Here is a 16,129-nt window from a genome sequence, read left to right as displayed (position 1 = left end):
TCAGTTAAGTTAGAACTGTCATCACATACAAGGAGAGAAGGAGAGAAGATAATTACAGTTTTCAACCTTCAATGCTCAGCTGTTGCTAACTGGAGGCAGTAAAGTTAATTCACAGGTTTGTTTTCCATGCCTGCTCTTTCATAAAACAGGAGGCGGAGCTGAAAGACACCAGGAGATAATGAGACTCTTCAGTGGTTGAGTTCACACCTAGTGCCTCCTTAAAAATCTAATTTTCCCCTTTGGTGATTATGAGAGTTATCAGAGCTTCTATTAAACATACAGTATGTAGGCAATAAGACTGGTCTGGGTCTGGGTCTGGGTCTGGTTCTCCGTTCCCAGGAACACAGTGGACCCTTGTAGACTTCTGATGACATACAGGTTGAATTATTTCAACCTGCACGCACGCACGCACGCACACACGCACACAGATATCAGCAGATATGATTTTTAAATCAGAATCTGAGGAACAACAACAAAATATATCAAGTCACATAATATAAAATCTGAAAGACTTCAAATTTGGCAGAACCAAAGAGTGAGTCATGGGTTTGTATGAGCCTCCTCCTCCAACGAGGCTCAGACAAACAAATCCAGATAAACCAATCTGGAGATGGTGTCTTAGTGTTGGCATGAGGTGAAGTTGAGTTTGAGGACCTGTGTGAAAACAGAATGGGTGTGTGATGCGTAGCTGTCAAACTGGTCTGCAGCAGCCGCTCTGACAGCCTCTGACGTGGCTCTAACTTGGCCTTCCTTTCATCATAAAACCATATTTTCACACATCCATCTCATCCACATCAAATCATGATTATTTCATCATCATTATCGTTGGGTTATTTACACATCACATGTAAGCAAGCTCTGTTCCTCCACCTCCTAGAAAGCTCTCCCCTCAGGTGGAAAATCAAAGAACAGTCTCGTTCTCCACTCTTGGACGCCCTGCTTTTGGGATCTGCGATTGCCTAGTTTGGAAAAGTCCTTTGTAGTTTTCCGGCTGCAGGATCCAGATGGTTTTCTCTAAGCTGGCAACGTGCCAGGAGGGAAACCTCTCCTGAACAAAGAGCTCTAGAGTACTGCAGACCCCAACAGGGCCTGGAAACGCATTTTGGGGGATGGTTTAGCCAAGGCAGATAGATGAAAGGGGTGACTTTGATCCATGGCCTTTACCTGCTGGGACTCTAAAGGCTTCTGGCCTGGGGCTTGGTGTCAAGCACCCTGCAGCCTCTACCTAGTCCTGAAGGCAGCATACAGGCTTCTAATCGGGAGAGACAGGCAGGAGGAACCCTGTGGCCCAAGAGGTTATTATAACTGTAGGGCTACAAGAACCACTGGTGGACACTATGTTGGGGGAGCATGTCCCATCCACTAGAGCTAGACCATCCACTCTCTTGTCTAAAGACCCAGATACCCTATTGTGAGCACCTAGAAGCTTGGATGACTCCTTTGGTTCTAAGAGAGTTGGTAGCTGCTCATAAAGGTCGATGATTGCTGCCAGTTAATAGCTTAGTTCCATAGAGCGGCCCAGCCCCTGGCCTCCCATTCCTTCGGTTTGGACTGTTGGAGGCTGTCGACCTTAAGTGGCAGTCAAGTAAGTGTTTATACAATCTTTTTGTTGACAATAACATTGGCTATGAGAATTGGGGAATTGTATTTTTGCCAGGTTACGCTGCGGTGGTTCTATGGCCTAAACCTACATTTCTGCCTTCAGATCCTGCCACCACCTGGCTCATTCATTTTCAGGAGCAGGGAGTGGATCTCCAGAGGTCTGTGTTCAGTCAGACGTACGTATGAGCACACTGGACTTGTAGTATGACAACCTCGTGGATTCTGTGGTGTGTTGCTTCTTTTAGTTTAACTGTGTAAATATTGTGGCTCGGCCCTCATTCAGGCAGGTGCTGGGGCACCATGAGACGACCTTTGTTGTGATTTGGCACTTTATAAATAAAGTTGAATTGAATGACAGTCCCCCATCATCGTCTGCAGTCGACTCTTACTCTTCTGAGGAGACTTTGTTTTCAGGCTAATGGGTTAGCGGAGCCTGCAGTCTGCTTCCCATCTGCTGGGCGGACCGTGTGGAAGGAGAAGATGAAGCTTTTCGATTACACATTCATGCGATTCACACTCTGGCTGTTAACACAACAATGTTGGCTAAGCGAGTCCAGTCTCAAGCTGCAGCGCTCTCACAGCCAGAGTGGCACCTCAGCCCTTTGTGTGTTGGGGGAAGGGAAGCACGGCAGACAAACAGCCGGAACATTTGCATCGACGTCTACATGTTCTCCAGGATGTTAAGATGACTGCTTGGTCACATTGGTGGTTTGAACCTCAGAGTGGTTGTGTAATAAATACTGCTGTATGAAATGTATGTTTTGTGTGGTGCTTCCTGATTGAGCCAGCGGTCTGTCTGGACAGCAGAGGGATGAGGTCAGGCAGAGACAGGAAGCTGTTCAGAGGGAAGCTGGAGAGGAGAAGCGTTTGGGTTTTTCAGTGAGAGTCAGAGGAAGAAGCAGCAGAATAACAATCATCTCTTCTGGTGCCAGGAGGTTCAGACGAGCAACAGGAAGCGGCTGCTTCAATCGGCTTAGACAACATGAATCCTTCACACAGAAAACCAGAGTTTGAAAAAAAAAAATCCCTTTACACACAAACACACACATACTGTGAAACTAAATGTGAAAAAAGCTGAGCCAGAAATAAACAGGAATGAAACCAGATGGACGTGACACAGAGACTCTGACTCACTAAGCAGGTCAAGTCACACTGAGCCGGACTGGACTGGTTTTGATGTAAACAAGCAAACATTTAAATCAGCCAGTAAAGACAAGAAAGATGAAGAATAATTCACTCCAACTTAGGAGTGGTAAATTGTCTATTTGTAGATGTAATTTGATCATTTAAGCACCATAATGTGTCAAGCTGTAGCCAATCATCTATCTGATCGATAACAGGAAGCTCTCTCTCTCACACACACACACACACACACACACGCACACATTAGGGTGTTTTAGAGTTTCCAGTTCCTTTAAGCAGCATGTCTTTGGACTGCAGGAGTCTCCAGGAGCAGGAAAACAAAAGTGTCCTTAGGATGGCTTTCACACCTAAGTGGCGTCTTTAGAACCATCTGGTCTCGTCTAGTTGTGGCCTCACTGTCACACATTTGGCTGCTTTTACACTTTAATGATCACCATGCTCTGCCTTGGCTGGCTCTTCACCTCAGTCCTCCCAGGATCCCTTGCTGCCACCTAGTCACCACTCTCATTCCCCTCATGATACAGGCCAGGAGCAAGTGTTGCATTTTAATTGATTTTCCTGTATTAATTAATCTCTTCCGTCTCTTTGTAAGTTGTTTCTTTCCCCACCTTCGCTTCAGTTGGGGACGGAATCTCTCTTTGAATTCCCTCCTGGGGTTTCTTCTTTTTTGTCCTTGTATGTTAAGGCCCATCTTTTGTTGTACATGAGCACGTTATTGTAGCTCCCTCAGGTCTGTAGAATGAGTTTGTGATCATAATTATCCACATAAACAGCATTTGTAGGCCCTTGATCATCATTTACAAGAGCCGTCACACTCTGATTGGTGGCTACCTCGTGCTTACGTAATGTGACACCATGTGATCTGACACCGCCACACTATTGGACGACAACAATCATGGAAATCAAAAAAAGGTTTCTTTGGCTTTTATTTTTCCGGGATACAAACCAGCCTGTGTCAGGTGGAACACAGCTGAACTCTATGGTGTGTAAACATGGCAACAAGGTGTTTGGAGAAGGATCACGCCACCTCTGATTGGTTGTGCTGCTTCTACTGGTGCAGGTCCAGAAGGCTTGGAGGTTCTGGGCGTTCTGTGAGCTCTGCTGGGTCCACAGCCTGACTGGAGTCCTGGAGGAAGAGGAGAGGCGACGCTATTAAGTGACAAAGCAGATTTTTTAACACATCTTGTTGCTGAAGTTTGTTTGTGTCTTAGAACAGGAGAGTTTAGAGAATAAAGCAACACTTCAGATCCTTTTGTTTTGTCCCTTGGTAACTAAATACACGAGTGGCTGATAGAAGTTCATTTTTGTATCGATACTTTAATGTGTTTGACTGACAGTTTGTTCATTGTTCTGTTTTCTTGGTCTTCATTCTGACGTCACAGCGTTCCTGCAGCTGACGACTTGTTTACTGACATGAATGTAAAGAGCAGGATGCATGTGTGTTTGTCAACAGACCAAAAACTCAATAAGCTTGGAGGAAATCAGCTCAGTCTAAAGTGGAGCCTGACTGAAACAGCAAAACAAAGCAGATTCACAAAGTCTGACAGGCTGAGTGAGACGAGCAGCTCCATTTATGTGTGTGTGTGATTGATAATAGTCTACAGCTAGAAAATGTAAACAAACGTCTGTGTTGACGAGCTGTAAACTCTCCTACATGTGTTTACCGATTATGGGGTTTATTGTGACCTTTGACCCTGAATCTGCACAGATAAATGTTAAATATGCAGGAAAAACAAGGAATCTGCTGTGTTTCTGTTCTGAAACCGTTCAAAGCTTTAGAGTTCAGGCTTTAACACATTAGGGTGTATCTCTGTAAAAACAGATCAGAAGCCTGGTTGAGATGTTCTGCACCTCCATGTTTCTCCTTATACACAACTGAATCAACACACAGAAACTAAACGGCATGAAGTGATGAAGCTGCACTGGTTGCTTGGTGACTCACCCCAAAAGGCTCAGTGAAGGCGTGGGAGCCGCTGTACAGAGGGTTGGGGATGGAGACCAGGGAGGGCTTGGCCCCCCCGCCAGACGCGCCGTCCTCGTCCTCGTTCTGATGTAATGAAAGGAAAAAGAGCAATTAGCTGTGGCTGTGACGAGGAGGACAAGGGTTCACCGGGGCACAGGGTTCGGTGGTGATGATGTTAAATGACGTCATGCAGAGTGACTTGAGGACTTGGGGACTTGATCCAGGAGCCACATGGAGCTCAGGTGTCGTTCCCACAGAAAGGGAATCTCCTGGGGGGCAGAGCAGCTGGGTGGGTTCTTTTGTCTACACTTTGTTTGAATCTGAACGTGGCTGAAGAACCGTCCTGCAAATGAGCCTGACTCTGGTGCAACATTATGTGTGTTTACGTCAAGCATTAATACAAAGCAGGAGGGACTTCCTGTCTGTTGTGTCTGCATGTTGGTGGAATCCGACTGAGACTGAAGGTTGAGATGTTTAGTTTGGGTTCAGGCATCAGTCGTGTTTACCTGCCGTCACCTTAGTGAGGATTAAAGTCCCATGTACCCAGCAGACTGATGTCAGGGGCTGTGAACCCATCACCGTCTGACCCTGACACGTCTCCAAAGCTAAACTAAAGCAGGCGTGTTTGTTTCTCACCCTGAAGTACTGGAAGCGGAAGGCGTCCGTCTTGTATTTGAAGACGTAGTAACCAGCCCCGGCCAACACACAGACCAGGAACACACACACCAGGACGGTTGCCGTACTGTTGGAGTGAGCGTAGCCATGGGAGGCATGGTGGGAAATCTAGAGAGGACAGGTAAGCACACACACACACACACACACACACACACACACACACACACAGATTAAATCGATTTACAATCATCCAACTTTAAAGCTCGCCCCGGTTCATGTCTGACACACACTCTGATCAGCTTCAATAACCATAGCAACAGCAACACGATGCTTCTTTGTCACCATGGAGACGTAACTCCCCTCTGGCTTAACACCATCAGCTTTCTTTAGCAGAGGACTGGGGGTTATGGATGTTAACGCCTCAGTGTAAAGGGAATCAGGACCCGTCGGCTTCCTTTGTGTCACGTGACCTCAGACGTCACATGATCACAGTCTGTAAAGTTAGACACGCCCTCACAGCTCAGATCAGAGTCTCCGCCCACCTGACACTCTTCTGTGCAGGTGGAAGTCAGAAATTGAAAAATGTAGAATGGAATGAACCTCATTTACACATGGTCACTAAGCAACAAAACATAACCTTCTGCTCACCAACAAGAACTGTATTAATCGCCTAGCAACAGCAGGAGAGCTTCACACGCCGGCTGCACATACAAGCTAAAGGAGAAAAGCGTCAACGTCAGCTGTTTGCACACTGGGCTGCTCTCCTTCAGGTGCTGTGGTTTGTTTATGCACGACCTCATCGACATCCTCACTGTGATTGGCTGCCACCGGTAATAAGACGGTGAGGAGATTCAGGTGCCTTCAGTCAAAAACCACAGCCACTTTATAAACAAACTAAATACTGAAGAGCAGACTTAGTGTTGACTGTGACTACAGCCGCGGTGACTCACCGGGGGGGGCGGAGCTATGAGGGGCGCCTGGATGACGTGGATGATCCCGTTAAAGGCAGGGATGTCCCAGTCCAGCAGCAGCTGCTGGTTCACCAGCTTATAGCTCTGATGGGGAAGAAGGAGTCTGAGATCAATCTGTCATCTGTGTGTTTGGGCAAGTGTGTGTGTGTGTTTGGGCATGTGTGTGTGTTCCTGACCACGTTGTGTCCATGGGTAACAGTCAGGTTGAAGCCGAGCCTTGATGCGATGACTTGTCGGTGACTCAGGTCCTGGTACAATCGCTTGCTGTGATTGGTTGAGATGTGATACTCGACATCTCTGCCAGACAGAGTCTATACACACACACACACACACACACACACACACACACACACACACACACACACACACACACACACACAGAGGGAGTTAGGACCCACTGATATTCTGACTGAACACTCAAATCTCAAAATAAGTCAATTAATAAAAAGTGAGCTCTACCTGGTTGGGGCCAAATCCGGCGTTCTGAGGGACAAACAATGTGACCTCTGACTTCCTGTGTGACAGGAAGTCAACAAGCTGTTTGCCCTCGGCTGATGAGTCACTGTAGTCCACCAAGAACTAAAAGGGGGGGGGGGGGTGACAAAGCAGCAACCTTGTAAACTCCACACTGGAGGGATGAGATGAGTTTCATCTGGCAGCTTCTGATCATCACAACTTAAATCTCCCCACGTGACGATTAGACTCATTATCTTGATAAACCAGTTATCTCGTGTTCAAGGCGTAACCATGGAGATGTCCTCTTGTGGGACGTCTCCCGGCCCAGAGGAACCGTAAGGAACGGACGCTCTTTATCCCCACATCATGACAACAAGCAGGGACTGATCAATAACAAACTGCTCCTCTTCCTCTAACTCCCCCCTCCTGTGGAGCTTTGACTCTTTATGACATGAGCTCTAATTCCAGAGATGAGTTTCCTTCTTTTCATATAAACGATTCTATTTCTCCCTCCCTGCTCTGGGCGTCGCTGAAAGCATTCGTTCCTTAGAGGTCAAATTATTTCCTCTTCCTCTCACCCCAACAAAAACACAGTGCAAAGTTTATAGACTCTCAGCTTCCATCCCCTCCATCTGATCCTCTGATCCTCTGATCTTCTGATCATCTGATCCTCTGATTCGTCCCCAGAACGTCTTCAGAAGCATCTCAATCTTCAGACCCGGTTGGATCTCATCTCCACTAATGATGCTGAGCGTCTACAACTCCAAACCAGAGCTGCTTCTCATGAACACAGTGATTGGCACACCAGTTAAAACGCCACTCCACTTCCTGTCTGATACCACAAAACCAGTACTGATGCTAACACGACTCCTCCTGACCCCGTGGAAGTAAACAACACATTTAGATCATTCTCCTCTTCCCTACACAAGTCCAGACTTCCTCCTGACACCACAGAGATGAATCCCTTCCTTGCTGATCTCATAATCCCAAACATCCAGGCCGACCCTGCAACAGCTCTGGATTCTTCCCTTCGCCCCCGATCAGAGCTCTACAGTCTAATAAAGCTCCAGGCCTCCATGGATTTCCTATAGAGTTCTTTCAGAAATTCATGATTAAACTGGCACCTCTACTCCTGTCGATGTTTAATGAATCCCCGGGGAAAGGTTCACTTCCCCCGACTCTGACTCAAGCTTCAACAGCTCTTTTCTTCAAATAAGGACACAGACGCCCGTGGCACACAAAGACCTCTGTCTTTGTTCAAGGCAGACGGTAAAGTCTTGGCCCACAACATTGCTCTTCGCTTGGAAAGGATTTGCTGAGTTTTATCTCGACGGAACAAAAACGTCTTCATTCAGGGTCAGAAAGTGTTTAACAACACTCACACCTTTTTAAATATGATTCACTCCACTCACTCTGAAATCTCAGCAGAGATGTAATGTCCCTGGAGGCTGTGAAAGCCTTCAACAGGGCAGAGTGGGAGAAAGGGAGAAAGGGAATACTGATCTGCAGTACTGAAGCAATCTGGCTTCAGAAACAAATTCATCAGCTGGGTGAGATCATTATACTCAGCTCCACAGGCCAGTGTCCGAAGAAAGAAATAGTTCAGAACACGTCACTCGACAGCGGGGAAGCTTTCAGGGACGCCCCTTATAGCCACGCCCCTTTGCTTTGACCTTTGAGCCACTGGCCTTTTCCTCTCTGCTCTCTTTCTTCAATACAAATATTTAACAATAATAACAAACTGCTCATAAGAATGCTCTGTAAGAACACACACACAGACACACACACACACACACACACACAGAGACACACAGACTGACCTTGTAGAAGAGGGAGAAGTCTGGTTGTGATGCGAGGACGCTGGTCAGGACTCCGTTACAGAAATCTCCATATCCAACGTACCCAGTGCGACACACACATGATACATCTGCACACGCACACACACACACACACACACACACACACACACACACACACACAGGTTATGTATTTGTCCACATGGAGGAAACGTGTCTCTGACACAGAGCTGGTCTGTACGGTGGCGTCTGTGGCGGCTGTGGCGGTACAACAGGATGTTCTGTGGCGGTACGACAGGATGTTCTGTGGCGGTACGACAGGATGTTCTCTCCTCGTACCTGAGAGTCTGTAGCAGTAGGCGTCGTACTTGCTGCTGTTGTCCACAGGCTGCTTGTAGAGGACCACGCCCACATGGTTGTCTCCACACTTGGCGGAGGGCGAGCGTATGGGGTAGCCCACCTTCCCCTCCTCCATCCAGCCGGCCACGCACAGATGCATCCCCAGCTGGCAGGATCACAGAGGCCATGATGACAGGGAAATGATTGATCACACCTCCCAGCATGCACAGCTGTGCCCCCATCAATAATTCACCAAACAGTGAACACACAACACAGGTACATCAAGAATCATCCTCTAAATATCTACAGCTCCCTGTCTGTCTGTCTGTGTCTGTCTGTCTCTCTCTAACTGTCCGTTTGTTTATCTGTCTCTGTCTGTCTGCCTGCCTGCCTGTCTGTTTGTCTGAGGAGGAGTTACACTCTTGGGTGTAGAATGTGGCCTCCTGGTGCTCCTTGGATCGAGGAACCCAAACTTGGCAGGAGGCTGGAAGGCCGTTTTTAGCCCAGGTGAGTCCAGGTAGAGTCAGGTGTGTGTGCTGTAGCGTGTGCTGTGTTGGTCTACCTGCTGTGCGTATCCCAGCTGGGTGAGGCTGGCCAGTGAGGCGCCCTCGGCCTGGCAGGAGGCGTCGGCTTGGCTGAGGTTCATCTTGTACTTCCCGTCTGGAGAGCGCAGGTGAAACACTCCGGCTGTGTTTGCTGAGACAGAGCGGTCCGTTAATAACAGACATTTCTGGTTTGTGTGTTAGAGGCGTGTGTCAAAACAGAACTGAAGGGTGAAGTGTGTGATTCTGGCCAACGTTATCATAATGAGCATTATTATTATTATTGTGTGGTCACTTTGTCCTCTCTCTCTCTCTCTCTCTCTCTCTCTCTCTCTCTCTCTCTCTCTCTCTCTCTCTCTCTCTCTCTCTCTCTCTCTCTCTCTCTCTCTCTCTCTCTCACCTGCTGAGGACATGAGGTCAGAATAAGAGAGGATCATAAATAAATCTCTGAGCCTTAACAAGCTCTGCGATCTGCAGCTTAACGCTAACGGAAGCAGCACCTTAGCAGGACGGCTGCACTAATGAGCCGGAGGCACAGAGCGGCTTTGAGCTTCACTGTAATGGCTCTGGGCTCACCGGCTGCATTCTAGCAGCTGATGAAACAATGGGCTCCACCAGACTACAGGAAGAACAGGAAACAGCATCATCACTGTCATGGGAGGAGCAACAAGCTGACGAGAGAGGTTTGGTGTCTGTGTTTATGTTTGGGCGTCTTTAGCATCTTTTGCTCTGTTGCACGGCGTCCTGTTACACAATTACAAAGCTCAAAAGTACTTTCACTTTTACAGTTAGTGTGTTACCATGGTAATGCAGATCTTTGCAGGAGGCCTCGGGGTCACAGCCTCCGTTGTCTTCCAGGCAGCGGTCAACAGGTGGCACCACCTTCTCCAGACACTGAACTCCGTTGCCCACGTATCCTGGCTGGCACTCACACTTACGCTCGTTCTGGTGAAAGACACACACACACACACACACACACACACATACACACACGCTCAGAGGTTTGTTGACCAACTCATCACTGAAAGGCATGAATGAGCCGTCCCTATCAGCTCAGATCACATGGAGCCACTATCTACCCGACCTCCATCACGTCAATCTTGGCTGCTGTTAATGTCAACTGCCATTCAGGCCTTAACACACAAACTGCACCGGCGCCAGAAGAGCAGACACGCTGCTGGGTTTGTGAGGAAGACGAGCAAGGGGCCTGGCCGTTACCTGCACCATCACAGCTATCACGAAGCTGCAGATCTGCACCTGTCACCTGACACCACCAGCTCCTAATAAGCTGTGGGTCTAAATATACCAGCCAGCTCCTTTTGTTCTCTCCAAGGTCGCTGCTCCTTATTGCAGCCGGCTGGAACCTTCCTCCAGCACTCTAGATGTTTCTGTTTTGGATTCATTGTTTGTATTATTTGACCACATTGATCTGTTACCTCAGACCGCCTGCCTCTTGTTTAGATCCGTTGGTTTGTTCCAACTCTAACAAAAACACTTTCACCCTTGAGTGTTTGTGTTTTTCTGTCTGCATCCCTTCACTTTTAACCCTTCAGCAACAGCCACTTGTCTTTAAAAGAGTCAGAGGGGAGTCATTCATGAAGCACAGCGCCAGGACGATCTCCCACTTTTAGAACCTCAGGACTTAGAGCCACTAATCAGGGTCAACTCTTCTGATTGCCCAACAAACTAGTGTGAAGCCTTTTGCTGTACGATCTTTTCAGACTGCTGCACCTGTGGCCTGTTTGCCATTGTTGTGTTGTGTGTCCTTGAGTTTCACCCTTTCCTCTCTTATTGTTTCATCTGTTCTTCTCTCTGTTGTTACTCGGTTGATTGTGAAGCACTTTTTTGTGACCTTTGTCTGGGAAAGCTGAGCTAAATCAATGTTATTCATAAAACAAAACAACCTGTCAGTCTGATGGATAATTTCTGCTGTGATCGATGCTTTAAGATGGATTTGGTTCACATGAATAAGTGATCAATTAAATTACATCTAACCCCGCTCAGTTGATGAATCAGTTTATTTAAATGGAACGCTCCCCCTCACTGCTGTGTGTCAGGACAGACAGAGACACAGACGTCCTCTCTTACACCTCTGAGCTCTGAAGCAGAGGATGAAGTCGTCACACAGGAGGAAGCAGTGTGACGCGTGGCTCATGCATCTGTAGCAGCTCATTAACAGAACGGCCTCTCACCTGCTGCAGCACGTGTCTGTGATCAACACCTGGGAAGCTTTATGTGATGACATGAGTGTGATCCATCATCAACATGAGCAACATATCAGTGTGACCAGGGTTTAAACTGGGATGAGGGGAAGGAACCACTCAGCGAGGAGAGAAACAGTAAGTGTGGGCATGCAGAAGAGGAAGTAAATACCAAACAGACTCACAACGGAAAAGAGAAGTGGCGACAGCGGCGGTGGTTTACACACTCGGTGGCTCGCTGACCTCATTAAACGCCATTAAACGCCTGACGACACATTCTGCTTCCTCTGGAGCTCCGATTTCCTCTGACAGCCCAAACACATTCAGGTTGAGTGAAGTGGAAACTCCACATTACCTGGGAGTGTGAATGGGTTTGACGCCACAGCCCTGTGATAGCTGCACGGGATTATGGGTACAGAGCAGTGAGGGACTGATGGAGCTCATGTGGAACACGCTGACGTATGTGAACACCTAAATGGAGCTGCAGGTTCCTGAGCTACTCTCCAGGCTAATCAAGCCAATGGCCGAGTAAAGAAACATGTCAACGTCTTAAAACCCTGTGTTCTCCTGCACAGACGGCTCAGAAAGGAAGTCATTGCTATAAAAAGAAAACAACGGGAAGATTGAAGCATTTCTGTGTTCACTGGAATCAAAGCCATGACTCTGATTCTCCATCAGGTGGCACTCTAAGCCTGGGGAATAAGAGGGGGGATAAAAAGTGGCGATTACGCAGAATAAGCCTTTCCAAGCGGGCATGAGAGCCGGCGCCCCCTGGTGGAGGAGCTTTAGCAGAGCGTCAAGGTGTCAGGTCTGCTCTCCTCTGGACCAAAACTTGAAGGTCACATGGAGGCACAGCATGGAAGCATAAACACCTAAAGGGAACTTCCAGTTTCCACACCTCTGAGGCGTTTTTACGTGTTTTTCATAGTTTCAGTTTCATATTCAGCCTCAGTTTCCGCCTGTTCAATCAACGTGTTCATGCAGCACTGACAGCCAGGAGAGCAGCAGGTAAGCAGGGGGTGTAAACGTCTTTTTTAAAGGGTTCCAGCTTCTTTGGTGTGTAATGAAGATCACCACAGCTTTGTTCACGCTCAGTTAGACTCTGGCGGATGCTTGATGATATTAATGTTGAAGTGTTTCCCCGTGACCTTCTAACAACAACAATCTCTTTGTTCTGGCGCTTTGTTATGCAAATCCTCCCACTTCACAGTATCCGAGCTCCTCCAGCAGGAAGTGAGCGACTAAACTAAGGAGGTAAAGGATCAGTCATGTTCTTCCTTCATTCATCAGTGACTGAGGACTTTTACTCACTGGACCTGTGAACTTGCAGGTGGCAAAGTCACTGCAGCCGCCGTTCTCTTCTTCAACACACCTGAAACACAGACAAACACATCCAACGCTAATCTTTAATATGGACAGAAACGTTTTTAAATCCCTGACAGAGCAGAAACATGACAGCAGATCAGATGACACGTGCATGAGTAACGACACAACAGAAGGAGGAAAGCAGAGGAAACTCTGAGGCCACACCCACCTGTTGATGGGCTCGCAGGAGAAGCCGTCTCCTTGGTAACCGCTGCGGCAGGTGCAATTAACGAGCAGTCCCGTCTGGTTGCAGTCGGCCACCAGGTGACAGCCGCCGTTATACTCAGAGCACAGGTCAGGAGCTGCAGGACGACACGGCCACTGTGGTGAGGAAGGCTGAGTCATCACCGCCACCAGCTGTATGATACACCTCCAGACACTGTGCGGTGTGTGTGTGTGTGTGTGCGTGCGTGTGTGTGTGTGTGTGTGTGTGTGTGTGTGTGTGTGTGTGTGTGTGTGTGTGTGTGTGTGTGTGTGCGTGCGTGCGTGTGTGTGTGTGTGTGTGTTCCGGGTCAGAGTGGGAGCAGTGGATGGAGTGAAGGCCCATCTGAGGAAAATATGCAGGCCTGGGGGACAGGAGAGATAATTGTGTGTGTGTGTGTGTGTGTGTGTGTGTGTGTGTCTGTCTGTGCTCATGTGTGTGTGTGTGTGTGTGTGTGTGTCTGTGCTTGTGCGTGTGTGTGTGTCTGTGCTCGTGTGTGTGTGTGTGTCTGTGCTCGTGTGTGTGTGTGTGTGTGTCTGTGCTCATGTATGTGTGTGTTGAAGGAAGGAGCCTCACTTGTGTGTGAGACTGGCTGCACAGTCTTAGTACCTTTAGAGTGACGGACACATATAAAGTAAACAGGGTCCCTGACAGACTCTCACTCACGTGGCTCTGGGCTGCAGGACGTCCCGTTACCCTGGAACCCAGATTTACACTGACAGCCTGCACCTGGGACACAGACGGCCTGGGCGTGGCACTGCCTGCACTCCTCTGGCAAAGTACCTACGTGGACGGACAGATGGAGATGAGCTGAGTGCGACGTGTGTTTGCTGCTTGCCTACACTGCCTAAGCTGTTTGGATACTGGTTCAGGTGTTTGCTACAGTTTCCTGTGTAGCTAACAGGAAGTTGCTAGATGTTTGGCTGCTGATGTTCTGGATGAATGATCATGATCATGATGTTTGTCAGCTAGAATTCTCACACGGTGCATGTATGACAAGTTAGAACAGTAGTTGGAGCAGAACTCACCCGTTTCAATCTGACACTGTTGGCCCTGCCAGCCCGACTCACAAACACACAGACCAGAGCCTTCAACACCGTCCTCACAGCTTCCCTTCTTTGTACAGCTACAAGCTGAGACAGACACAGACAGAGAGAAGGGGGGGGGGGGTTAATTGATTGATTGATTGATTGATTGATTGATGAACAAGGTAAAGGAATGCTGCGTGCTGCTTCTGCTGCTGCTGGTGTTGGTGTTGGTGTTCTCTCTGCTCTTTGGGTCCATGTGGGTCTGGGTCTGGTTTCACAGGGGTCAGTCTGTTCCCTACAGCTCATCCAATGACTCCACTCACCACATGATGACCAATGATGAGGACTCGTGGCTGAGCCTTATAGCCACGCCCACTTCAACTTACACAAGATAAGGTCAAATCCCTGACCTCATCTCTCCAGTGGTCATATTTCCACTGAATATCACCGACAATGTCAACGTCAATGACATCAGCTTAAGAGCCAATCATCACAACACAACACACACAGATGAACAGCTGTTAAACGAGATCACAGCTGGCCAGGTCGGTCTGAGCTGGAGCGCCCTGCTGCGGGATGGTGAGCGTGCAGCATCGCTATGGTGACAAGCTGCTGCCAGCCAAAGGGGCGGAGACACCGTTAACAATGCGATGGGAGGAGGCGGGATGCAGGCCACACCCACAATCTCTTCATTATTACCAGGGCAACGTGTCCATCTGGCAGCGGCTGAAAGGAAACTTGTGTGTGTGTGTGTGTGTGTGTGTGTGGCACTAGCGATACCACTTTGTGAGCCTTCTCCATCCATTTGAACACAGAGAGCCAAACACACACCTGTGCAGTTGGGGCCGTAGTACTGAGCCCGACACAGTTGGCAGGCGTCTCCTCTGAAGCCTTTAGCACACACACACACTCCTTGGCCTCTCACACCGTCCTCACACTCCCCGTGGCCACTGCAGGGGGCCTCCACTCCACCTGGACAGACTGACACACGCACACACACACACACACACACACACAGGAAGTCCTGTAACAAGGCCGTACGTGACGTGGAGCAGGAAGGCTCAGGAGAAGATACTTTGTGTTCAGCATACGAAGGCTTCCTATCTGATCTTCCTCCCTCTCTCCTCCTCTCCCTCTCTTCTTTACCTGTGCAGTCTCTTCCATAGTGGTTTTTGCAGCACTTCTCGATCCAACTGGGATACTGGCAGACCCGCTTACAGCCGGTGCGACCTTGTGGCAAATGAAGGTTCACGCTGGACCAGGGATTGGACCAGGGAGAAGGCCTGTAGCGTCCAAAGCGAGGACGCATGCAAGTTAATGCTGATCCCTGAAAGAGGACAGGAGAGGGAAGTGACTCTCAGGTGAGCAGCGCTGGGCATCGTTCCATCACAGACTAAAGGAGTTAAAGGTTACCGAGTCCACATATCTGGGGGAGCAGGGCGGGGGGTCGATGCAGGAACCACAGGGCCCCTGGAACATTCAAGCAGACAGGAAGTGTGCATGTACAGTATGTAACTATAGGATAGAGATCCACCAACACATACAGACGTCTGACAAAGGTCACAGGAAAATGCTTCTATCTCACTAGACTCATAAGTGAGGGAGGCAGTAGCTCAGTGGGTAGAGCTTCCGCTTGGGAACCGGAAGGTCGCCAGTTCGAGACACATTGTGATGTTAGAATCTTTAGCTCCACTCACGTTGATGGTTTTGTTCTCGTACTCGTCGCAGAACGCTCCCAGACCAGGCGGCTCCAGTAACTGGTCGATGCCAAAGGCCAGGCCCCCTGAGAATTTCATGAAGCGCTCCACCAATCTGGCACTGTTACCATTGATCAACACAGCCCCCTGAACACACACACACACACAGAGACACACACACACACACACATTATGACAAACACTTGCTG

At 48.6% G+C, this 16,129-nt stretch overlaps 1 protein-coding gene across 1 annotated transcript in view; it reads right to left on the bottom strand.

Annotated features, from left to right (window-relative positions):
* Positions 1–3,653: 3,653 nt before the first annotated feature.
* The window catches only part of LOC143016865 (stabilin-1-like), a 14,965-nt gene continuing 2,489 nt past the window's right edge, over positions 3,654–16,129 (bottom strand). Inside the window, exons 6-23 of the mRNA XM_076171403.1 lie at positions 15,921–16,067; positions 15,637–15,693; positions 15,370–15,550; positions 15,055–15,204; positions 14,224–14,328; positions 13,862–13,978; positions 13,163–13,295; positions 12,940–13,000; positions 10,228–10,372; positions 9,448–9,581; positions 8,886–9,051; positions 8,571–8,677; positions 6,754–6,873; positions 6,471–6,605; positions 6,274–6,378; positions 5,345–5,491; positions 4,688–4,792; positions 3,654–3,871 (exon numbers count right to left, since the gene is read on the bottom strand). Coding sequence (XP_076027518.1) covers positions 3,794–3,871; positions 4,688–4,792; positions 5,345–5,491; positions 6,274–6,378; positions 6,471–6,605; positions 6,754–6,873; positions 8,571–8,677; positions 8,886–9,051; positions 9,448–9,581; positions 10,228–10,372; positions 12,940–13,000; positions 13,163–13,295; positions 13,862–13,978; positions 14,224–14,328; positions 15,055–15,204; positions 15,370–15,550; positions 15,637–15,693; positions 15,921–16,067 — 2,193 coding nt within the window. The 3' untranslated portion in view covers positions 3,654–3,793. The remainder of the gene's footprint in view (positions 3,872–4,687; positions 4,793–5,344; positions 5,492–6,273; positions 6,379–6,470; positions 6,606–6,753; positions 6,874–8,570; positions 8,678–8,885; positions 9,052–9,447; positions 9,582–10,227; positions 10,373–12,939; positions 13,001–13,162; positions 13,296–13,861; positions 13,979–14,223; positions 14,329–15,054; positions 15,205–15,369; positions 15,551–15,636; positions 15,694–15,920; positions 16,068–16,129) is intronic.

This window comes from Genypterus blacodes, unplaced genomic scaffold (assembly GCF_046128005.1).
Source record: "Genypterus blacodes isolate CSIRO-AG114 ecotype Tasmania unplaced genomic scaffold, CSIRO-AGI_Gbla_v1 ptg000249l_1, whole genome shotgun sequence".
NCBI lineage: Eukaryota > Metazoa > Chordata > Actinopteri > Ophidiiformes > Ophidiidae > Genypterus > Genypterus blacodes.
The sequence above is the reverse complement of the archived record's forward strand: the minus strand, read 5'-3'. Positions and strand labels throughout refer to the sequence as shown.